Below are 25,550 nucleotides of genomic sequence, written 5' to 3'. Positions count from 1 at the left end.
AACGAGCCACTCTTTCAAATAAGAGAAGATGCACTAGAAAGTGTTATCAATGTCATGAGAAGGGACATGAGATTAAGTCATGTCCCTACATAAAAGATAGTGGCTTAAATTTGGAAAGAAAGAGGCTCACTAACCATGTAGCAAACAAGAAGCAAGGCAAGAAGGAGTCTTGCAAAATTAAAAATCATATTTGCTACACTTGCCGAAGAAAGGGACACCTTTGCAAGGATTGTCCCATGAGTAAGTATCCTAAGCCTACCATGTCAATTCATTCATACTCGCTTAGGAGACCCAAAAATGACACTTGTGCTAGAAAGGAAATTAGTTCACCTAAAACTAGCACAAAGGCCATTTGGGTGCCTAAGTACTTATTAGCTAACCTTGGTGGACCCATCCAAAAATGGGTACCAAAATGTACTTAATAAGTTTTGCAGGTACCTAGAGATGATATGAAGCTTTGGGGTGCTTGAGCGGTTTAACTCAATTCTTATCTCAAGCTATCAATCTTACATTGTCTATCCTTTAAGATTGACCCAAAGATGAATTGAATTGTTATATCACTAACTTCATATTCATCTTTAGCAAGAACTTGTGTTGTAGGGAATAAGGATTAACCTTTGTGGGAATCAAACAAAAGGCCTACAACCAAGTGATATCCAAAGGATGGTAACAATTAATTCTTAAGTGCACATTGCTTTTAATTGGTATATTCCTTTGTGTCTTTTGTAGCCACATAGGAAAAATGAAGCACTTGAGAATGAACTTAAGAGATTTTACCTTGCTTTGGAAAGGATCTAATTATATGGTAGATTGCAAGTTCATATTTTTATATTGTGACAATCTACATGCTTTAAATTGATTATATGTATCTTGTGACATATTTCAAATTAATTATCGTGTTATTGCCATGACCTAGACATAAAGAGGATTATCCCATGTTCTTAAATGAATAGAGTGCTAAGTAAGAAATTCAAACTCTTATAGCACTTACCAAATGGGGAATTCTCTATATGACTAGAGTTGTGAGACTAATGTTTCTATCTAAGTGTTTATGTAGTCTCACAACATGAGAATGTGTTTCCCGAATGGAGTGTGCCATTCAACATTCAAAGAAGATCGAACCAATACTATGTGATGTATTCATTCTTGTTTAAATTGGTTTTGAGTCTTCTCCATTAATCACTCACCATGTTATGAATTAGAGTTGACCTATAAACTTAATTAAATAATCATGCTACTTTCATCTTTTTTCAATTGATGTTATGCATGATGCTTGTAAGGGTAATTTAGTTCATATCATGAGGTTTCCTTATTTTAGTAACCTTCTTGTCATTCATATACTAGAGGTTGCTAAATAGGAAACTATTGCTTGTGTTACTAATGCAATCTCTTTTAAGCTATTTCATGAAATTCATAAGTAGAGATTGTGCTCCTTCAATTGGTAAAATCACAAGCTTTAAAGGTTAATCTTCACCTAAAAGAAAGATTAGGAATGCTCAAGGCAAAGGTATGGAACTAATTGCTTCAATTGGTAGTTGATCAATAATAGTTCCTTTCAAGTGGCATACTTTCAATTAGTAATAATCTATTTTATGAAAAGAAATGTCAATATGAAGGTTAAATTCCTTTTGGATTAAATTTGTAAATTGGTGCATATTGTTAATTCACTCATCCATGTGCATTGACTTAAAAGGAATTTAATTTATGCCTTTAAGCCTCATAAATGATGATTTATTTGACATTCATATATAAATATCATCATTCATTAAATACTTCATTGTACTACTAATACCTCTTTTCAAAGTGCTTTTTTACTAGTTTTAAAAGGAAAAGAGATAACAAGCTAAAGAAGGAAGTCTCCACAATTGAAGAAAAGAAGAATACTTAGATGGCACCATATCATATAGTAAGATCTTTCAATTGATATAACAAATGGTACATTCTATATGGTGGTAAGTATTCTTAGGCATAAGTTAATTCATTGCAAAATTTTCATGCCTTGACCAATATATGTAATGTACTCCTCTTGAGAATCTTCATTGAATTGAAAGTGCATTTGATAAGTCATTCAAATACTTGATGCACATATCTAGTGGGAACACATTATATATATCTTGTGTCGTAGAGAATAAGTTTCCCTTGAGTAAGCTATACTAAGACAATCCAAAATGGTAAATTTGTATCTCATTCATATGGATTGTAATCTTTGTTTTCTAAATAGCTACTCTTGATACAGTTTAAAATTCCCTTATCGTTAAATCTAAAAGTGCATAAGGATCTTTTTGTTGATATTCATGACATACATATGCACTAACATGGATATGATTTTTAAACTGTAAAAGGTACAATTAGTGATCCATACTCTCTAAAATTTGGAAACCCATATTTTCATATCTTAGAAATCTACTTAAATCGGTATCCATATGCTTCACATTCAATTGGATCACTAAGTTGTAAATTCCATGCATAACTTGTATTTATGATATGAATGTTTGTGCGACTAACCTTGATATGCTAGGTGCACCCAAGGTCAAGCTAGGTTCATCATCAAGAAGGCAACCCAATGATGTATCAAAAAAAAAGGAGAAAAGGCTCCTATTCTTAACTCTAGCTTTTATCTGTGTGATTAAATATTGACTTGAAACCATGTAAGATGGTTGTCAAGTATATGTGGGTGCCTACACAAAGAGAAAGGCCACAATAAGGATTGTGTGGGTACTCAAGGCTCTTACTACTAATCTCAAAGGACCCAATTCAAATTGGGTACCAAGATATGAAGCTTAAACTTGTTTTGCAGGATCACTCCTTCAATGGATCAAGTTGGGTGTTCGATAATGAATGTATAAATCATATTTGGAGATAGTAGCAACGGTGGTAACAACAGAATCTCAAGTGCATATTGTTTTCAAATCTTATCTCTTTTGTGACTTGTGTAGCCACTAAGGAAAAAGAAGCATTTGAGGATATACATCAGTTGTTGATTATGAAATAAAGGTCTAATTGGAAGTTGAATGAATATTATCATATGGTGAACAATCCAAAATTATGTGACGTATTCTCTATCTAGTTAATTTGGATTTGATTCTTCTGTATTAGACACTCACCATAATATGGATTAAGTCATCCCTTTAGACTTCATTGAATAACCATGCATATTATCCATGTCATTCAAAATATATTGTGCATGAGGGTTCAAGGAAATTTAGTCCATATTATGATGTTTCTCTATTTTAGCAACACGCTTGTCTTCCACATATAAAGGGTTGCAAAATAAGAAACTAGTGCTTGTGCTACTAATGCCATCTCTTGTGTTGAGTTTATCCATAGAAAATATATATTAAGAGATGGTGCTTATTATTAAATTGGATAAATCACAAGCTTAAGGGATACTATTCAACTAAAGTAAGATGAAGTTGATAAGAGGCCAAGGTATGAAAACTTCCTCTCCTTAAGTTGTTTTAGTATTCTATCCTTAGTGGAATGTACCATAGTATAGGTTAAATTCCTTGCAATATAAAATGTTCAATGGTGCATAAAACTTTGACATCAACTATATGTATGCACTAATTTAAAGGAATTTAGTCTATCCTTTTGGGTTTCAATAATGATGATTCATTTGCCATCCACATATAAGGATCATCATTTGTGAAACCCTCTCTTGTGTTTCTAATGCTCTCTTTTCTAAGTGTTTCAACAAGGTCCTCCCAAGTTCTTTCAAGATGAATTCAAAATCTACAAATATAAAAGTCTTGGTTGTTTCAATCATTGAGCTTCAATTGATCTCATATCAAGTATGATCGAATCAAGAAAAGATGAAAGAAGTTCATGATCACTTGGTTGGGTGAAATCGTAAAGAGAAAAGAGATCACAGTGATTCAAGAAGGGAGTTACATTTTTTTTGTCAACCAAATAATGAAGAGGTAGTGACATATTTATGCGATATCCTTCATTATGAGGTTTGAGGTTCATATCAGCATTCTTTACCCTTCAGGATTTCAATTGATATACTTTCAGTTCTTAAATCTTCAATTGGTTTAATTTTCATCATCTATATAAAGCATGTTATGTTAAGCCAAGATATAGTACAAACATCTCCTTTAACCTCACATTGTTAATGTGCATAAGTGTACTTTGTGTACTCTTGCATGCACAAATTGATTGAGAGTTTAGCCTATATCTTGTGAGACTAATGATTTCTTTCAAGTTCATGTTGTGTAGTCTCACACCTTGGAGAACATCAAATGAGGATGAGTGGTTCCAAGGAAATGATCAAATATTTACCACATGTCAGCCCATGGATTAGTTCTATTGGGGAACGATATGTGTTCTCTAGCATAAATTCAATTGTTTCAAATATATTATGCATTGACCAAGATATATGATGAACTCCTCTAAGAATCTTAATTGAATCAATTGCATGTTACAAGTAATTCAAGTACTTGATGCATACATTTAGGGGGAGCTCATTCTATATCTTGTGTCCTTAAAGACTAACATTTTCTTTTAGTGAATTTGTGTAGTTCTTTGAAGAGAATGAGTTTCTCTTGATCGTTTAAAGAGGATAAGTTTCTCTTTGAAATGTCAAGCCTATCAAAAGCTAAGATAGAAATTCATGATTATAATGAAGACCATATGGCATGGAACAAAGGTGTGTCACTCCATGAACTATTGTATTACATTTGTGTATCTAGGCTTTTACAAGTTAGTGTATGCATGTATATGCAATATCTTAAGTCACATCATAAGGTTGCACTTGAATCTTGGCTTAAAAATATTGCATATCATGTCTATTAGTATACCGTTTGATTATGAGTAATTCCTTAAATTGGTGCAATTTCATATTTTCATACTTTATTTGTACCAAGGTTCAAATTGTAGAACCTAATCCCCTGACCTCACAAGTCCAAGTGCATAAGCTAAATAAGTATTCATCACTTGTATGCATACATTTAGGGGGAGAATGGTCTATAATTTGAATCTTTGAGACTAACTTCATTTTCAAGTCTATTATGTGTGTAGTCTCAAATTAGAAAGGAACCTTCAGGCAAAGACAATCGCTTCCACTGCAAATTTGATGGGTATCAAAGATTCTTTGCTCCAATAAATGTATCTTCTATACATTTCATAAGAGAATGAGTTTCTCTTGTATATGCTACTCCAACGTCATCTAAAATTGGTAAATATGTATCACATCCTTTTGGATTGCAAATATCTGAAGTAGCATAGCTTATAAATTCTCCTGTCTAGAACTCAATTGATTAAATAGTGCACATGTTTCTTATGTTGCATGATTATGTTCAATTGATACTCCTTTTATGCCAATGGTACTTTAAGTTGCAAATAAGTACTCTCAACAGGTATCAATTGAATTCATATATATGTGTGCACTAAAACTTGAGGAGAACTTAGTGCAATATGCAATTAGTGATCTGATTATCTATCAAATTGTATCAATTGGTGGCTTTCAATTGATATTTTTCGTACATGATCACTAGTTGTATAATTCATACTTGTGCAATTTTTATGCTGCCTCTTGTTATGATAAGAAAATGCTAGGTGACATCTAGACTCCAGGTATCAAGATTTATCTTTCAATTAGTATGACAATATTCATTTGATATCTTGGACCTATGTCACAATTATGCCAACAAGAGATTGCAAAATGAACTCTAAATACAACACAAGTGTGGAACACCCCCTTGAAAAGGTAAAATGCAAAGGTACATCACTTTAGGTCACTTCTCCATTACCTTTGTGCCATATAAGGACCCTTTTCATGATAGTGTGTTCAAATCTTGATTAATCATAATTTCTACCCTTTATATTCTTTATATTTTTTGGAGATTTATGACAAAGGGGGAGAAATTGTGCATTAAAGCTTACCTTTAGTCTTATGTAACTAAGTGTAAGAAGACTTTTGAAAAGGGGGAGAAATAATTGACAAAAGGGGGGTTGAATCATAAGTAAAACATAAGATGAAGGAAATTGATGAGTGCATAATATGTCATGAGCATCACGTTTATTTATGACACAAAGCACCCTATGAATAGTATGATATATGTTGTCTTCACTCTTTGACCCAAATATGTGGTTTTGGCATTTGAGTACAAAATTGGTATTTTCTGAAATGCACATATTTAGGGGGAGGAAACTATATCATAGGATTCAAAATCTTATTTATCAAATCTTATGTAAGCTTTAAATGTGTTGTCATCAATCACCAAAAAGGGGGAGATTGAAAGTGCATTCATCCCTTTTGTGAGTTTTGGTGATTTAGATAACAACACATTTAAAGGTCTAACAAGTTTGCTAAGTGTTGAACAGGAAATTCAGTATGATAAACATACTTGAATAGTGTATAATGATCAGTGAACAAGGTTCAACACAAGATCAAATAACCAGTGAGACAATGCAAATGGATATAATATGGTCTCTATATTGGTTTGAATATATGGACAAGTCCTGAGAAATCACTATGCATAAATATGATCATAATAGAGGTTGAAGTGATTAAGAGGATTGGTCAAGCCAAAGTGAATAAGATATGAGGAATCGTGAATTGGCTTGACCATATTACTATTAGTCCATATATGAATATATGAGAATCAAACTAGAGCTTGATTGATCTTAGCAGTTATATCTAGATGACATTCAAGCAAGGTTCACAATATTGAAGAAATGATTCTCTCAATGGTTGCTCAATAGGATGTGACTCAAGAATGGCTTGATAGGGTGAAGATAGCAAGGAAAGGGCTTCGAGGAACTAAGCGAAGGTGAAGGCCAAGCGACGGCTTGTAGACCGAGGTACCAAGGCTAAGGTGAAGAAGAGAGTACTTGCACTAAGTCGATGAACTAATCAGCTATGAAGAGTTACAACATGTTGATGCATCAGTAAGGTGACTTGAAGCCATGATTTGAACTCATATATGGTGAAATGGCACAAGTCATAGGCTCGATTTGTGTTTGCTTCAAAAGGTGAGACAAAGATGTTTGTGATCCTTATGAAGCAACACCATGGAGAAATCACACTTGAGACACCAATGACTCAAGGAGTTTACTTAATTATATTTTATTTAACTTGAGTATAGGAATCGTCGTACTATCAAGGGGGATCCAAAAAGAAGGTTGGTGTTGGTACTAAAGCTCAAAATCCTTGATCTAAAACTTCCATTTTACCCTAGTTTCACTTCTGTTTTCTCAAAATCTGTGCAGCAGTTCAAAAATTGGTTCAACCGGACCTAAAACCGGTTCAACCGGTTTCTGCACTGTTCCGCTCTGTCACTGCCAGTCTGCCAGTCAGTCCTGTCAGAAAAAGTCGTGTGCAGATTTTGGGAAAACCGGTTCAACCGGATTTGAGCCCGGCTCAACCGGTTTTGAGTCCGGTTGACTCTCCGGCTGAGTAGGTCAGTGAACCGAGTTCTTCCTGGTGGAAACCGGTTCAACCGGTTTACAAACCGGTTCAACCGGTTTTTGGCCAACTTTCCCCAACGGCCACCTGCTTTTGTGGGCACCTTTATATACACCTCCCACACTCTTCCCCAGAGCAGTGCACGCACAAAACTCCATTTCTAACCTGAGAAACACCTCCCACTCTCTCACACACACCTCTTGCCTCTCCCATTTCAAATCTTTGGAGAGAAATCTTTGAGTGAGTTTGAGAGCTGCGGTTTTTGTGCTTCATCTCCAAATCTCTCTTGCTCTTCTTGATTCGAGCTTTGGTACTACATCGAGTTCTTTGTGGATTCATTACTCTTGGAGCTTCTAGCTCCTAGACGACTAGGTGTCTCTTGTGAGTCTCCAAATCTTGTGGAAGACCACAAGAAAGTTTGTATTACCCGCTCGTTTGAGCAAAGATTAGTGTGTGGGCTTGACCTTTGTGGTCGGCAAAGGGAGGATTAGGGTTGAAAGAGACCCGGCTCTTTGTGGGCGCCTCAACGAGGAAGTAGGACACCTTGGTGGTGTGACCGAACCTCGGGATAAATCTTGTGTCTCTTGTGTTCTTGCTCATTGTGTTTGTTTGTGTTCTTCGTTCTCTCACCATTGCGTGGAAGATTTGTTTATATATATTTGGTGTGTGGATTTTGAGAAGTGCCCTTCTCAGATCTACTATTTTGAACCCTGTGGATCATTTAGAACATCTCACTTCCAAAGTTAACTGGGTGAATTTCGAGATCAATTCAGTTTTACCCAGTTTGCTTCTAGTTTCTGTTGAAAAAGTTTTAACTTGCCTATTCACCCCCCCTCTAGGCAACTTTCAGAAAGGTATTCCAAAAGAAATTGATCACTGATTCAAAAACTCCCCCTATTTCCCATAATCAAACATTCTCCCCACAAGATACCATCTTTTGACAAAAAGAGACATTTAGAATTTTGACAAATCAAAAGTCCTAACTCTACTATTTTCAAAATTCTCAAGTGGTAGCTGATCCATTTGTTGTTTTAGCCCTTAATTTCTCCCCCTTTGGCATCAAGCACCAAAACGGGATCATTTTTGGCCCTTAAACCTCATTGCCTCACAAAAATTATCAATTAAGAGCAAAAGGCAATAAGAGACACGGAGATGAACTTGGGGTAAGTTGCCCTCTCATCGGAGTGCAGTGGAAGTATTTCATGGTCCAAGTCCATCTTTCCCTTTCAATCCACCTTTGAGACTAATTTAAGAACACTCAAGCACAAGGTTAGTCCCAAAGAGTCAAGTTGTAGCACATCTCCCCCTAAATATGTGCATCACTTGCAAATGGACTTGTGAGGTCCGGCGAGTGCTTGTACAACTTGAGCACCATAAATAAGCAACAAAATGCATAAGGAACATGATCAAGGCATAAAACACATGTATGCTATAAATCAATCCAAGTTCCACGAATCTAAGACATTTAGTTCACTACGCAACCTGCAAAAGGTCTTCTCATCTAGAGGCTTGGTAAAGATATCGGCTAGCTGGTTCTCGGTGCTGACATAAAACACTTCGATATCTCCCTTTTGCTGGTGGTCTCTCAAAAAGTGATGCCGGATGTCTACGTGCTTTGTGTGGCTGTGTTCAACAGGATTATCCGCCATGCGGATTGCACTCTCATTATCACATAGGAGTGGGACTTTGCTCAGATTGTAGCCGAAGTCCCGGAGGGTTTGCCTCATCCAAAGTAGTTGCGCGCAACACTGACCTGCGGCAACATACTCGGCCTCAGCGGTGGATAGGGCAACGAAAGTTTGTTTCTTAGAACTCCAAGACACCAGGGACCTTCCTAAGAATTGGCACGTCCCTGATGTACTCTTCCTATCGACCTTGCATCCAGCGTAATCGGAGTCTGAATATCCAATTAAGTCAAAGGTAGACCCCTTTGGATACCAGATCCCGAAGCAAGGCGTAGCGACTAAATATCTAAGAATTCGCTTCACGACCACTAAGTGACACTCCCTTGGATCGGATTGAAATCTAACACACATGCATACGCTTAGCATTATATTCGGTCTACTAGCACATAAATAAAGTAAAGACCCTATCATAGACCGATATGCTTTTTGATCAACGGACTTACCTCCTTTGTTGAGGTCGACATGTCCGTCGGTTCCCATTGGAGTCTTTGCGGGCTTGGCGTCCTTCATCCCAAACCGCTTTATCAAGTCTTGCATGTACTTCGTTTGGGAGATAAAGGTGCCGACCTTGAGTTGCTTCACTTGGAATCCGAGGAAGTAGTTCAACTCGCCCATCATCGACATCTCAAATTTTTGAGTCATCACCCTGCTAAACTCTTCACAAGACTTTTGGTTAGTAGAGCCAAATATTATGTCATCGACATAAATTTGGCACACGAATAAGTCATCGTCACAAGTCTTAGTGAATAAAGTTGGATCGGCTTTCCCAACCTTGAAAGAATTAGCAATTAGAAAGTCTCTAAGGCATTCATACCATGCTCTTGGGGCTTGCTTAAGTCCATAGAGCGCCTTAGAGAGCTTACACACGTGGTCGGGGTACCGTTCATCCTCAAAGCCAGGGGGTTGCTCTACGTACACCTCCTCATTTATTGGCCCGTTGAGGAAAGCGTTCTTCACATCCATTTGGAACAACCTGAAAGAATGGTGAGCGGCATAGGCTAACAATATGCGAATTGACTCTAGCCTAGCCACAGGAGCAAAAGTCTCCTCAAAGTCCAAACCTGCGACTTGGGCATAACCTTTTGCCACAAGTCTAGCCTTGTTCCTTGTTACCACTCTGTGCTTGTCTTGTTTGTTGCGGAATACCCACTTGGTTCCCACAACATTTTGCTTGGGACGAGGCACCAGTGTCCAAACTTCATTTCTCTTGAAGTTGTTGAGCTCTTCCTGCATGGCCAACACCCAGTCCGGATCTAGCAAGGCCTCTTCTACCCTGAAAGGCTCAATAGAAGAGACAAAGGAGTAATGCTCACAGAAATTAACCAATCTAGAACGAGTAGTTACTCCCTTGCTAATGTCACCCAATATTTGGTCGACGCGATGATTCCTTTGAATCGTCGCTCGAACTTGGGTTGGAGGGGCCTGTTGTGCTTCTTCCTCCATTACATGATCATCTTGTGCTCCCCCTTGATCACATGCCTCCTCTCAATGAACCTGTTCATCGTCTTGAGTTGGGGGATGCACCATTGTTGAGGAAGATGGTTGATCTTGCTCCTTTTGTTCCTGTGGCCACACATCTCCAATCGCCATGGTGCGTATTGCGGCCGTTGGAATGTCTTCTTCATCTACATCATCAAGATCAACAACTTGCTCTCTTGGAGAGCCATTAGTCTCATCAAATACAACGTCGCTAGAGACTTCAACCAAACCTGATGATTTGTTGAAGACCCTATACGCCTTTGTATTTGAGTCATAACCTAACAAAAACCCTTCTACAGCTTTGGGAGCAAACTTAGAATTTCTACCTTTCTTCACTAGAATGTAGCATTTACTCCCAAATACACGAAAGTATGAAACATTGGGTTTGTTACCGGTTAGGAGTTCGTAGGAAATCTTCTTGAGGAGTCGATGAAGGTAGACCCGGTTTATGGCGTGGCAAGCCGTGTTCACGGCTTCCAACCAAAACCGCTCGGGGGTCTTGAACTCTCCAAGCATCGTCCTTGCCATATCGATGAGCGTCCTGTTCCTCCTCTCTACCACACCATTTTGCTGTGGTGTGTAGGGAGCGGAGAACTCGTGCTTGATTCCTTCCTCCTCGAGATACTCCTCCACTTGAAGGTTCTTGAACTCCGACCCATTATCGCTCCTTATCTTCTTCACCTTGAGCTCAAACTCATTTTGAGCTCTCCTTAGGAAGCGCTTGAGGGTCCCTTGGGTTTCAGATTTATCCTGCAAAAAGAATACCCAAGTGAAGCGGGAAAAATCATCAACTATAACAAGACCATACTTACTTCCTCCTATGCTTAGATAGGCGACGGGTCCGAAGAGGTCCATATGAAGCAACTCCAAAGGTCTTGATGTGGTCATCACATTTTTGGTATGATGAGAGCTTCCCACCTGTTTACCTGCTTGACAAGCTGCACAAGGTCTATCTTTTTCGAAGGTTACATTTGTTAGACCTATCACATGTTCTCCCTTTAGAAGTTTGTGAAGGTTCTTCATCCCCACATGTGCTAAACGGCGATGCCACAGCCAGCCCATGCTAGTCTTAGCAATTAAGCATGCATCTAGACCGGCCTCCTCTTTTGCAAAATCAACTAAGTAGAGTTTGCCGTCTAATACACCCTTAAAAGCTAATGAACCATCACTCCTTCTAAAGACAGACACATCTACATTTGTGAATAAGCAATTATATCCCATATTGCATAATTGACTAACGGACAACAAATTATACCCAAGCGACTCAACTAAAAACACATTGGAAATGGAGTGCTCGGATGAAATAGCAATCTTTCCTAGCCCTTTAACCTTGCCTTGATTCCCGTCACCGAATATGATTGAGTCTTGGGAATCTTTGTTCTTGACGTAGGAGGTGAACATCTTCTTCTCCCTCGTCATGTGGTTTGTGCATCCGCTGTCGATAATCCAGCTTGATCCCCCGGATGCATAAACCTGCAAGGCAATTTAGGCTTGGGTCTTAGGCACCCAACTCATGTTGGGTCCTACAAGGTTAGTAACAATGGTCTTAGGGACCCAAATGCAAGTTTTATCTCCCTTGCATTTTGCCCCTAATTACCTAGCAATCACCTTCTTATCCTTTCTACAAATTGCAAAGGAAGCATTGCAAGCATGATAAATTGTAGAAGGTTCATTAATTTTCCTAGGTACATGAACATTTCTCCTAGGCACATGATGAATGACATTTTTCCTAGCCAAACTTCTATCATGCATAATAGAAGAACTTGAAGCAATCATGGCATGTGAAACAACATCATTGTAACTTCTATCATAATGAACATTCCTAGAATATCTCCTATCATGGTACATGAAAGCATGGTTCTTTTGAGCATTATTGGCCATAGGGGCCTTCCCTTTCTCCTTTGCGGAGATGGGAGCCTTATGACTTGTTAAGTTCTTGGTTTCTCTCTTAAAGCCAAGCCCATCCTTAATTGAGGGGTGTCTACCAATAGTGTAGGCATCCCTTTCAAATTTTAGTTTATCAAATTCATTTTTGCTAGTCTTAAGTTGGGCATTAAGACTAGCCACTTCATTATTTAACTTTGCAATAGAAACTAGGTGTTCACTACAAGCATCAACATTAAAATCTTTACACCTATTGCAAATCACAACATGTTCTACACAAGAGTTAGATCTATTTGCTACTTCTAGTTTAGCATTTAAATCATCATTAACACTTTTTAAACTAGAAATGGTCTCATGGCAAGTAGATAGTTCACAAGAAAGCATTTCATTCCTTTTAACTTCTAAAGCAAGAGATTTTTGTGCCTCTACAACTTTATCATGTTCTTCATACAAAAGATCCTCTTGCTTTTCTAACAATCTATTCTTATCATTCAAAGCATCAATTAATTCATTAATCTTATCAATCTTAGTTCTATCTAAGCCCTTGAACAAACTAGCGTAGTCTATTTCATCATAGCTAGATTCATCATCACTAGAAGAAGCATAAGTAGACTTTCGAGTGTTTACCTTCTTCTCCTTTGCCATGAGGCAGGTGTGATGCTCGTTGGGGAAGAGGGATGATTTGTTGAAGGCCGAGGCAGCGAGTCCTTCGTTGTCGGAGTCGGACGACGAACAATCCGAGTCCCACTCCTTGCCAAGGTGTGCCTCGCCCTTAGCCTTCTTGTAAGCCTTCTTCTTTTCCCTCTTGTTCTCTTGTTCCTGGTCACTATCATTATCGGGACAATTAGCGATAAAATGACCAATCTTACCACATTTGAAGCATGAGCGCTTCCCCTTCGTCTTGTTCTTGTTGGATGCTCCTTGCGACCCTTTAGCGCCATCTTGAAACGCTTGATGATGAGGGCCATTTCTTCCTTATTAAGCCCGGCCGCCTCTACTTGCGCCACCTTGCTAGGTAGCACTTCCTTGCTCCTCGTTGCTTTGAGAGCAATGGTTTGAGGCTCGTGGATTGGGCCATTCAACGCATCGTCAACGTATCTTGCCTCCTTGATCATCATCCGCCCGCTTACAAACTTCCCAAGTATTTCCTCGGGCGTCATCTTGGTGTACCTAGGATTCTCACGAATATTGTTTACAAGATGTGGATCAAGGACAGTGAAAGACCTTAGCATTAGGTGGACGACGTCGTGGTCCGTCCATCATGTGCTTCCATAGCTCCTTATTTTGTTGACGAGGGTCTTGAGCCGGTTGTACGTTTGGGTTGGCTCCTCTCCCCTGATCATTGCGAATCTCCTAAGTTCGCCTTCCACCAACTCCATCTTGGTGAGCATGGTGATGTTGTTCCCCTCATGCGAGACCTTGAGGGTGTCCTAGATCTGCTTGGCGTTATCCAAGCCGCTCGCTTTATGGTATTCATCCCTGCACGATGATGCTAGAAGAACAGTAGTAGCTTGTGCATTTTTGTGAATTTGCTCATTGATAAATATGGGACTATCAGTACTATCAAATTGCATTCCACTCTCTACTATCTCCCATATGCTTGGATGGAGAGAGAACAAGTGACTACGCATTTTGTGACTCCAAAATCCGTAGTCCTCTCCATCAAAGTGAGGAGGTTTACCAAGTGGAATGGAGAGTAAATGTGCATTTGAACTATGCGGCATACGAGAGTAATCAAAAGAAAAGTTTGAGTTAACCGTCTTCTTTTCTCGTAGTCGTTATCATCGTTGTCCTTTTAGGAAGAAGAGGACTCGTCGCTGTCGTCGTAGTAGACGATCTTCTTGATGCGCCTCTTCTTCTTCCCTTCCTTCTTCTTATGACTTGAGCCCGAGTCAGTAGGCTTGTCGTCTTTCGGCTCATTGATGAAGGACTCCTCCTTGTCGTTGATCACTATCCCCTTTCCCTTAGGATCCATCCCTTCAGGTGATTAGTCCCTTTCTTGAAGAGAACGCCTCTGATACAAATTGAGAGCACCTAGAGGGGGGTGAATAGGTGATCCTGTAAAAACTTGAAACTTAATGCCACAAAACTTGATTAGGAGTTAGCACAATAAAGCCAAGTGGCTAGAGAGGAGTTCTTGCAAAACACAATAACCATAAGAAGATCAACACAGATAGGCACAGTGGTTTATCCCGTGGTTCGGCCAAGTCCAACACTTGCCTACTCCACGTTATGGCGTCCCAACGGACAAGGGTTGCACTCAACCCCTCTCAAGCGGTCCAAAGACCCACTTGAATACCACGGTGTTTTGCTTTGTTTTACTATATCCCACTTGCGAGGAATCTCCACAACTTGGAGCCTCTCGCCCTTACAATTTGATGTTCACAAGGAAGCACGGAAGTAAGGATGAAATGAGCAACGCACACAAGACACAAAATCAGAGCACAAACACGCACACAAGTCACAACTCGAGCTCACAACACAACCCGAAGAGTTCTCTACTCAAATGGAGCTCTAGTTGCTATCACAAAGAATCAAATGCGCGGAATTGGAGTCTTGGTGCTTAGGAATGCTTAGAGAATGCTTGGTGTCCTCCTCCATGCGCCTAGGGGTCCCTTTTATAGCCCCAAGGCAGCTAGGAGTCGTTGAGAGCATTCCAGGAAGGCAAATCTTGCCTTCTGTCGACTGGCGCACCAGACAGTCCGGTGCACCACTGGACACTGTCCGGTGCGGATTTCTTTCCTATTGTGGCGCAGCCGACCGTTGGCGATTTGGAGCCGTTGGCGCACCGGACACTGTCCGGTGCACACCGGACAGTCCGGTGCCCCCTTCAGACCGTTGAGCCGGCCACGCGTCACGCGCGGATTGCGCGGCCGACCGTTGGCTCGGCGACCGTTGGCTCACCGGACAGTCCGGTGCACACCGGACAGTCCGGTGAATTTTAGCCGTACGCCGCCGACAAACTCCCGAGAGCGGCCTTTTCACCAGAGCCAGCCTGGCGCACCGGACACTGTTTGGTGCACCACCGGACAGTCCGGTGCACCCAGACTGAGCAGAGTCTTGGCTGCTCGAGCCAAGTCTTTTCCAATTGTATTTTCTCTGATTCTAGCACTTAGACAAATATGTTAGTACACAAAAACTAATGTACTAAGTCTAGAATCATACCTTTGTATTGATTTGCACTTTGTCCACCCTTTGGCATATACTCATTCCCTTAATGTGTGTTGGGCACTTAATCACCAAAATCTTATAGAAATGGCCCAAGGGCACATTTCCCTTTCACTTTTCCTCTTGACCATTTTCTACAAAACCATTAGACTTATCGATATAGATCTCTTCCTCAAGCTCTCCATTCAGAAAAGCGGTCTTAACATACATCTAATGAACGATAAGGTCATATGAGACAACCAAGGAAAGTAGCACACATATGGTTGTTGGGCAACTAGTGAATAAGTATCAAAATAATATTTACCTTTTTTTGGGTAAAACCTTTGGCCACAAAACCTCGCCTTGTACTTCTAAATAGTATCATCAGGGAGAAGCTTTTGCTTGAACACCCATTTACATCCTACTGGCTTGCACCCATAAGGACGATCAACTACTTCCCAAGTTCCATTAACCATAATTGAGTCCATCTCACTCTGAACAGCTTCCTTTAAAAAGTCAGCATCAAGATATGAGTATGCCTCTTCTAAGGTTTTGGGAGTATCATTAAGGTATATAATATAGTATTCACCAAAATACTTTAGAGTCCTCTATCTCTTACTCTTTTGAGTGACTATAGTATTATCCTCCTCTAGATTTTCCACATGGATTTGAAAGTCAGCATGTATTACTGCTTTAGGTATCTCAAGTATAAAAGATTCATGACTAGAAGTGTTAGGTGTATTTTTATAGGAAATTCACTCTTAAAAGTTATAACATATTTGGACTCCATAATTGTACTAATATTCATCTCAGGTACTCTAGAGTTTATTATTGAAAATATATAACCCATGCTATTAAAATCATACCCAAGAAAGACATATATACATTATATTAAATGTGATGTGCGATGTTGTGGTTTGATAGGCACACTATTGCCATGATATGGGATATAGGCTATAGGCGTACTCAAGACTAATACATGCTCAACCCTATCGCCACGTTTGGGGCGAGCCAGTGTACCAAAAAGTATTATATGGTACAAGATGTTGCACCAGTCATCAACTATGTTGTGGACTCTCATACTCATCGATGCGATGTATCATCTCTGTCTCTTTGGGTATGCCCATCATTGCAACAAAATATTTTCAACAATGTGGCTCAATCGAGGACATGTCGCTACATACAACTCCATGACAAGATATAAATTGTTTGGTATCTACTAAGTGGGACCAATAGTCCAGCCGATATGTAATTCTCTCTCCTCCCTTATAGAAGGGAGGAGCAAAACAGAGTAGGAAAGGGAGTTAGGTTTGGAACCAAGAACCTGGAGATTGAAACCTACTTCTAAGGGTAGGAGAAAAGGTGAACTAAAGACCATTTGGCAATGAATGGGAGAGTTGGGATGTCATGATGGTTAGTTGTTACTAGAGCTTGCAATCTTCTGCAATTTTATGTTAATTAATCCATCACACTTAAGAGGACATAGGATATTACACACTTTGCAGCCTAAATCCCTCTAAGTTGCTCTTGTGTTGGAATTAGATTGCAGTCAATGACAACACATAGTTAGCCTACGCTCTTCACTCCATCTCTTATCTTTTCATCTCTTGGGTACATTCAATTGTCATACTAGGATGACAGTAGGCTTCTTTGATATTATTTTATTCATTATATTTAGGCTGTGATTGGTTCAGCTTCTGAACCAGATTCGCTACCAAAAATCTGTAATCCCAATCAAACTGGTACAACAGTAGAATAGATTTTTAAAAATATATAGTTTTCTCTAGTTCAATTCAAAATTACCTCCTACCCTAAATTTTTTATATTCCTGTCATCCATGTTATAAGATGTTGTTCTATTATAAAATCATAGTGATAGTTGCTCAACCAAACAAATTTCAGTTTTTGTACAATCATCAGCTCACAACAGTTTTCTCATAACTCATAGCTAGAATTAGATTTTCAGGACAAAAAAACCCTTAGGCCTCGTTTGTTTTCCTTCATTTTGAGGAAATGGAATCTTACCAATGTAGTAGGTTGTTTTTTAGAATATGATATTCCACAACTTTCCAAAGTCTATATATAAGTATATCTCAAATTCATATGGTGAAAGATGAAAATTGATTCTATAAATTTACATGCTACTTTTCTAATGTACAACTTATAACACACTTCTACTTACTTCTCTATAATATAAGTTTAGTATATAACTATCTCTCTCATATAATTTAGGATAATGTACAAATATATTACATATAAAAATATATTAATTTAATTAGTTTAAATTATAATTATTAGAATGAAAATTAATTCCAACCAAACAAGCAGGGCCTTAAGTCTTTCTAACACCTAATGCAGGAATCAATTACCGTCCGAAAAGTCTTCGATTTTTGGGATGGTCCACTTCCAAATTAAAAATACGGAAGTCAATATTTTTTTGTCAAACCAAAATTTTGCTACAGTAAAAACGAAAAAAAGTAATTCCTGAGATAATATTTAATATAATATAATATAATATAATATAATATGGGTAAGCGTAAAACGGGTGACAGAATTGCTCCGTCTTCACCTGTACACGGCTCTGGTATTAGCATCAAGTCTCCCAGAGTTCACACAGGCTCTAAAAAACAAACCTTAATAATATTAATACACATAAGTTTATAGTGGGTACTGTAGTCAATTAATAGAGATGTATTCGGATCAAATACGCACGGATACAAATTCGGATGTCACTATTTACCATATTTTGGTTCGAATACAGATACTATTTACCATATTTTAATTCGAATACGGATAAGAATATTGACAATCATGGCGGTAGGATAACTTGTTGGCACAATATGACATCTGACAAGGTCTTTCCATGCCGATCTATCCTCCTCGAGCAGTTGACGCCACCATCCAGGATATTCCTCACCACAACATTCAGGGAGCTTATGCCCGGGACGTAGTAAATTTCCACGGTGACAAGCTCAAGCAGCTTGTTTCGATGCTGAACATCTCGCTCGTCAGGAAACGAAGACGAACCAAGCAGAGGTGACACAGCGTTCTTCACCCAATCCGGAGTTATTACGGACCTGAGCCGGCCGATGTCAGCAGGGGAGTGAGGAATGACAGAGAAGTTCATATCATTCCCCTTGTCACCGGCCCTGCTGTGAGCCACATGGTAGAGAGCGACCCTTTTCCCAGGTAAAGCTGGAGCAGGGGATGCTGGGGTCTCCGTGCTTGCTTCAAAGTGTTGAATGGCCATTGTACGACATGTTGGGTTTCGTTGCGCTTGTGAAATACGTGCCTGACCTGTTTCAGAATATGTAGCTTGATTATGCAGGCAGGGAATGCTCGCCTTCTTTGCATGCGATCGCCAAAAGATGTTTTCCCGATCAACCTGCGCAAACCAACGCTGTCATATAGAAGCCGTGTATGTTGCATGGAGACAGTAGATGCACGTTCTATCGGTCACATGGGACCGTTGGTAGAGATCACCGTACCAGCATCTTTTGCAGAATAATTTCCTTCCTGTGTCCAGTGCTGCAAGCATCAAACAAGGACTTCAAATGGTAAAATCAACTCCAGAATGAAGAATGGTACAGATATGTTTTTCCTTGCATGGAGTAAGAACAAGGTCCATTTGACATAGTTCATTTTGCAATTGATACTAGTTTTCATGAAATTTAAAATATCTAATAAACTCCTATACTGGCCATCCATCCGTGTAATTTATGACGCAGCATACATCTGAAGTCTGCACGTGTGTATGTATCCTACATTGAACTACGATGTTTCAGTACCAAAATATTAGCTTGCCAACAAAAAAGGAGCATCGAAATTTGTTCTCTCGAATGCACAGAAGAACTGTGCTTCATTATATTAAAAAGAAAAGGGTCAAAAAAAAGACCAGAACAAGTACAAGAGAGAAGGCCTCCTCACGGTGGCCAAAAGCAAAAATCACTTGCCAATACCTGATTCCACCGCCACCAGCTGGACCATTTGTATATAGAGCAATAAATTCTTCGACAAACTGAACAGCATGCTCTTCAAGCTCGAAGAGACCATCCATCCGAAGCCTTACATCCAATACTTGCTTGGCCAAGTAACTATCCTCATCACCTCCAATAGCTTTCAAACTATCATAGCCCATGACATATGAGACAATTTTTTCATTAATGCCTGGGTACCTTTCACCTATCCACGACCTTACCTAAAGCCATCAAAATATCCAAATGGAGAAATTATCCTCTTATCGCCTTGTTTAAAAAGAGATTCCTTGATTCTTGATGCTGCCTAAGTTAAAATGAAAAGCACGTGGACTTACAAGGTATTCTGCTGCCTGGGCACGCTTTAAACATTGATGCCCCCCATATGAGATCTCTCCCCAGCCTTTCCATCCACTTTCCTAAAGAATAGAAATAGGTACTATGCAAATTGATCAGCACCTAACTAGACCAACCTGAAAAATGCATTGCTGTTGACAAACAATATTTACTCAATACGTGAGACACTTCATGTGTCTGAAGAAACTTTAGTGTTATCAGTTTTTTATGACTACAACCCGACCTTTTAGACCGTATCCAACAGGTTACTCATATGGTCACCTTGAACACTGTTTTGCACTGTAGACTGCACTGTTCGCAGAGTTGAAAAAGTCTTATAATACTGAAAGCACAGACATTTTAAAGAAAATATTTTCAGAAGACCTATATGTTCAATTAGGAAACAACAGATACCAGTTAGTTCTCAGCTGCTTACTGGGCATGGTATTTTGAGAAGGGAGAATTTTATATCCCTGATTAAAACTATGTTGTTCATTATGCATGTCTTTGTGGTCATAGATCACAATCAAGTTCTATGTTGGAAGGACTAAAAGATAAACATAAAGTTTGTACCATTTAATTATCAAGGAATACGTACAGTAGGAGATAATTGCAGGAGTTTCTCAGGGCAACAAGCATTAGAAGGTTTTGCTCCATCACAGCTGACCTTGTCTTTTGATATTTGATGGAACTGTACATTACAGAAATCTACAACCTGCTCCATCAAAATATAATCAATGTTTCAATAAGGAGCTAGCCACAATTGTAACTGTAATTGGTTTTGACTTCACCATATCAGGAGTTATGTAGTTTGCAGGATCTCCAACTTCATAAAGAAGCTGTTCAGCACATGTATGGGGGCTCAAAAGGCCTCCACTGCCATCTACCTTACTGACAATGACTTCTCCTCTGCAACTAACTTCGGCAAATGGGAGAGACAAATCCAGAAGTTGTTCAAAAGGAAAATCCCTGTATGCATCTCCTGCTTTTTATGACATCACAAACAAACAATACAAAGAAAACAAATCATTGCTACGGTTAAAAGAAAATGCCTAATTATATTTGGAAAGAAAGAAAAATGTACCAGGGTGCATGAAATATCCTCCAGTGAGTTGGCAGCCACACTCTAGAAGATGGCTTGCTAATGTTCCTTGTGCCAACTGTGTGTCATTCCAATTCCAACCTAATTCATAGATCTAGTGTTGCAAAGGAAGGTAAAAGAGATAAATCATTAACTGTCACACAAAAGAATGTGTTCAGATGTTCTGGATTAACTTCATTATTGTGTCCAATAAAAATAGCCCAAAGTGGTGAATGATATGATTAGGAGAAAAGAGTACTTGTTCTAACCCAAACTCATGTTCTGACAATCAAATGTATAAATTGGGCTGTTTATTCTTATATGTAGTGTTGAAAAGGGAGGTAAAAGAGATAAATCACTGTCACATGAAAAAAAAATCTGTGCTCAGACGATCTGGACTGACATCATTATATTGTGCAATCTATCGAAACAAAAAAAAAATGCATATGATACTTAAACAGTGCAGTGTTAGATTAAACTTCATGGTACACAAACCAGGAAAGGAAAGGCAAAGCTAGCTTAATATCTGATCACACAAATTCATCATGTTCACCTTGCGTAAATAAATAGTATTAAACAAAAAGGGCATTACATCAATAGCAAACATGAGAGTGGTAGATTAAACTTGAATACTATACCATAGGTGCTAAGAAGAGTGAAGCATCAGCAACCCGTGAAGTAATGACAACATGTGGTTTATAGTTTTCCAAGCAATGTACAATTGAAGCTGCCCCAAGATATGTGCTACATCCCTTTACATAGAAAAATAAATAGTAAGATAAAATATGACACATTATAAATCCCTGGCATCAGGATAAAGCAAGAAATAGGTATTAATCAAAAGATCAAAGTTATGCATAAATGAGGTAGAATTGCTTAAACGTATATATGACATGTAATTGGTACTTACTTTCTAGTGATAGTTTTATTTAATGACATCCTACAATGACCATGTATTGGAACAGAATGCAGTGTTTTAAAGGCGTCGCCTAGGCGTCCAGGCGGTGGCCAATTTCTTGTCTCGCCATACCGCCTTAAGAACCATGGCAGAATGTATTGTAAAATTAAAACATACATACCTACTACCTAGGCAATGGATAGCTAATATCAAACCCCCCCTTTATTTGGTTGAAATTCAACAATTTCTTCTCTTATGGGATGCTTTAGGTGAGGTGCAACTTTCTCAGGAGGAAGACCACCATGTTTGGAGACATGAGGCATCAGGGCTGTTTTCTTCTAAATCCTATTACAATGTCTTATTCTTCGGCTCTACTGTTTTTGAGCCATGGGAGAGATTATGGAAGACCTGGGCCCCTCCTAAATGTAAGTTTTTCCTTTGGTTGACGATAAGGAACAAGTGATGGACAGCTGACAGGTTGCAGAAGAGGGGGATGCCACACCCAGATGTATGCCCCATGTGTGATCAAGCCCAAGAGACAATTCAGCACCTCCTTATTGCGTGCATTTTTGCCCGTCAATTTTGGCACAAAGTTCTTGTTGTTTTTGGCTTGGGGCACCTCACTCCGGCAGCTGATGAGGAGTCTTTTGCAGACTGGTGGGGAAAAGTGAGCCTAAGGGTTATCAAGACCAGGAAAACGGGCTTAAATCTTTGATCATCCTGGGAGCTTGGTGCCTATGGCTTCAGAGAAACAGAGCAGTGTTTCATGAGGAGTCTCCATCCTTACCTAGAATTTTTAGATGTTTCTTAGATGAGTGTGTTAGCTGGGCAATAGCAGGAGCTAAGGAGCTTAAGAGCCTTGGCTTAGTTGCAGCTCTGGGCGAGGTCGGGTCAAGTTACGGTACCGATTTGTAATTCCCTTCGGGTTTATGTAGGGTCCTTGGGAGACTTGCTCAGCAACATCTCCTTTTTGTAAGGTTTTTATTCCTCTTTAATATATAAGATGCGCAGTTCTCCTGCGCGTTCGATAAAAAACACTCACTCAGAAAAATGGATACCATACATGATAAAGGTCACTCATTTCATACTTAAACTCAAACATGGCTACAAGGATAGTTATAGTATTCATGTGAAGTGACATTAGGCAACATGTGGTATAATATGGTAAAACATAATTGTATCAAGTGGGATGTTAGTACTTTAATATCATGGAGTACCCTACACAGATTTAGGCTGGTCGGTTGCTAATCAGTAAGCTAGTTAAATGTGTGCAATTCATTCACTAGGTTGAGATGCATAATTCATTTGTGTGAAGCAAATAAAGGTTGGGATGCAACAAATTACATTTACCTTTTCATATTTTTTTAGGATGTTTTTAATTGAAATCAAGACCATTCCCCGCTCTTCACAGATACACAATACATTAACACGCATGGGCTGATGTCCTCGACCACACATGAAGCCTGGACCAGAACACTTCTATTTGAAGTTATCTTAATTTCTTGTAGCAAAATTAACCATTACATTTTCTGACTTAGACTTTCAGCGGCACAAATAAAAGTCAAACTAGAGATCCCAAAGGCTTTATTTTTCCTTACAAAGAATCAGGAGAACAAATAGAATAGAAATAGTTTCTTTGATCAAGGGGCCATCAAAATAGTCATTGAATTGTATTAAACTGAAGTCAAGGACATGAATGATAATTAATGCTGAGAGGTTCTCAAGTGATCAGTAAATTACCCCTCTCCCTCCTGTTGATTCATCGGACAATACAGGGCTTCCTACAAAAAGATGCAAAATTATGAAAAGCAGTAAGAACATATTCAAAGTTGATTGCCTTTTTGAGATATCATCCAATCTTCATTATCACTTTCTACATTGCAGACAAACCAATCAAGGTTGGAAAATTTTAAGAAGCGTACAGATGTAGCACCTAGGGCTTCATGTTGCCTGGTGCTATCAAACAAATGAAAAAATACCTTGAGTTTCAAAGGATGATTCATAAGCTACGGCAACTGTTATCTCCAGTCCCAAGACAGATGCCAGGTTCAGTACTTCTTTCTGTGCTCCAAGAGGATCCACTGACGTAACATGAAGAAACAGGCAAAAGAAGTGAAAAGGTAATCACGCACTAAAGTTGAACCATAGCCAGCAATATCTTACTTGCCCCCATGTTAGTTATGATGCAAACTTTCCGTTCAAAAGCCAAGGGTAGAAGCAAAGACATCCACTCTTTGACTGCATAATGTCATAAAAAGGTGTGTGATTTGGTAATTTGTAAGTCACATAAGCATTAAGAAAGACAACAGGTGTCACCCCCACTGAACAAGAATTGAATCAAGAGCATTAGAAGCAACACTTATCAAAAAGATACCCCGAGGATCGTAGCCTTTGCCTCCTGACACCATAATTCGGTATCGATCCGCCAGAGTTCGCTCTGCCAAACACTCGAGAACTAGGTAATTAAGCTCCTTGACTCTCTGCAGCAACTTATAAGCAGCCATTAGCCTGTCTCCACCAAATCCAGCCCCACAGCCAACATACACTTTATCCCTGTGCCGCCTTGGATTGCTCCGCTGTCCAGAAAAAGTAGTAGCAATCAGATTGAAGCGAGTCAAGGGAACAGGCCATAATCCACATGAGAATTATGAAGTTCTGCAAAGCACTAACCAGCTTCATCACACAGTTTTGAACCTCTTCCATAGTTTCAGCAACTTACTCTAACTTAAGATGTTTCCAATAACAGCATTTGAGGACTCATCTGCAGGTATAGTTCACATGGTTCAGTTGATTAGTGATTTTCACGGCGACAAGGAATCAAACCAATCGAACTGGAAACATAAGGAAATGGATCAGGTTTGTCACCAACTACTGGGATGAAGGATGCGGATAGTAGGGGGGGTGGAGGCTAACAAACAGACAACGCGAATAGCTCGGGGCGTAAAACAGGCGATGGCGCGCCTGAATCAATCGGGTCGGGGCGTCGGGCTATGGGTATGTATGACGTACCCCTTAACTCCCGGCTACGCGTATCTCCGGCAGGGGCGGCGGCCGTGGGACGCCCGACGGCTGTTTGGGCGGAAAGCCGGAAAGGAGAGCGCAAACTCGATTCTCGGCGCTCATACAGACTACAGGAGTAGGGGAGAAAATTTAACACTCCCAACTATATACGGTCCGTTTGGTTGGTTGTACCGGGGAAGAAACTGCATCCACAAATCCTCAAAGCATATTTTGTTTGTTTTACTTCTCTGTATAACCAGGCTGAACGGGTGCAAGAAACAACAGCGAGCCAGGCCCGCCAGAAACTGTCGCTCGGCGCGTACGCGCGCGTGCAGGCGCAGTGCAGCCACGCCCGTACGCATCAGGCTGGCGCCATCCATAAACCAAACATGCGGATAGATTACCAGGTCGTACTAAATAGGCCCATACTAAGTACGACACGGCTTATAGTGATTCGTCACGGTACGGGCACGATTAATATAGTGCCAGTACCGGCATGACAAAAGTTTAGTGTCGTGTTTAGGCTGTCACCCTGGTATGATGGGCTGGCACGAGCACGACACGATTTAGTGACCGGTACGGTTAGACACAACTTAGATCAGCATGTGATTTATAGATGTAATTGTGATATGTGCGTGTGATTATAAATTGTTATTTGT

General features: G+C 39.5%; 1 protein-coding gene across 5 annotated transcripts; it reads right to left on the bottom strand.

Annotated features, from left to right (window-relative positions):
* Positions 1-18,223: 18,223 nt before the first annotated feature.
* LOC100285581 (uncharacterized) lies at positions 18,224-25,102 on the bottom strand. 5 transcript variants are annotated; one of them, XM_020540575.3, is made up of 14 exons: positions 24,901-25,102; positions 24,562-24,652; positions 24,266-24,467; positions 24,055-24,129; positions 23,871-23,972; positions 23,632-23,672; positions 21,632-21,745; positions 20,997-21,108; positions 20,704-20,897; positions 20,511-20,627; positions 19,915-19,995; positions 19,562-19,800; positions 19,091-19,130; positions 18,224-18,987 (listed from the first exon to the last, which is right to left on the bottom strand). In XM_020540575.3, exons 2-14 carry the CDS (start codon positions 24,592-24,594, stop codon positions 18,412-18,414), a joined length of 1,926 nt encoding a protein of 641 aa, XP_020396164.1. In that variant the 5' UTR covers positions 24,595-24,652; positions 24,901-25,102; the 3' UTR covers positions 18,224-18,411. The 5 variants fall into 5 exon arrangements, with proteins under 5 accessions (XP_020396164.1, NP_001151944.2, XP_020396165.1 ...); NM_001158472.2 differs by having other exon boundaries at positions 20,704-20,894; positions 24,901-25,038; XM_020540576.2 differs by lacking the exon at positions 24,901-25,102 and adding an exon at positions 24,757-24,893.
* Positions 25,103-25,550: the final 448 nt, after the last annotated feature.

Source organism: Zea mays, chromosome 7 (genome assembly GCF_902167145.1).
Source record: "Zea mays cultivar B73 chromosome 7, Zm-B73-REFERENCE-NAM-5.0, whole genome shotgun sequence".
In the NCBI taxonomy this organism is placed as follows: domain Eukaryota; kingdom Viridiplantae; phylum Streptophyta; class Magnoliopsida; order Poales; family Poaceae; genus Zea; species Zea mays.
Note: the sequence above shows the minus strand (reverse complement) of the source record. Positions and strands in the feature narration are given on the sequence as shown.

What these genes read in the sequence shown, in the direction of transcription:
- LOC100285581 (XM_020540575.3), bottom strand. Translation starts at nt 24,594, where the DNA reads ATGGAAGAGGTTCAAAACTGTGTGATGAAGCTG. An exon ending in CACTCTTCTTAGCACCTATG is followed by an intron (nt 21,109 to 21,631) that starts GTATAGTATTCA and finishes TTGCAACACTAG; the next exon opens with ATCTATGAATTAGGTTGGAA. An exon ending in CCCAGGCAGCAGAATACCTT is followed by an intron (nt 19,801 to 19,914) that starts GTAAGTCCACGT and finishes TGATGGCTTTAG; the next exon opens with GTAAGGTCGTGGATAGGTGA.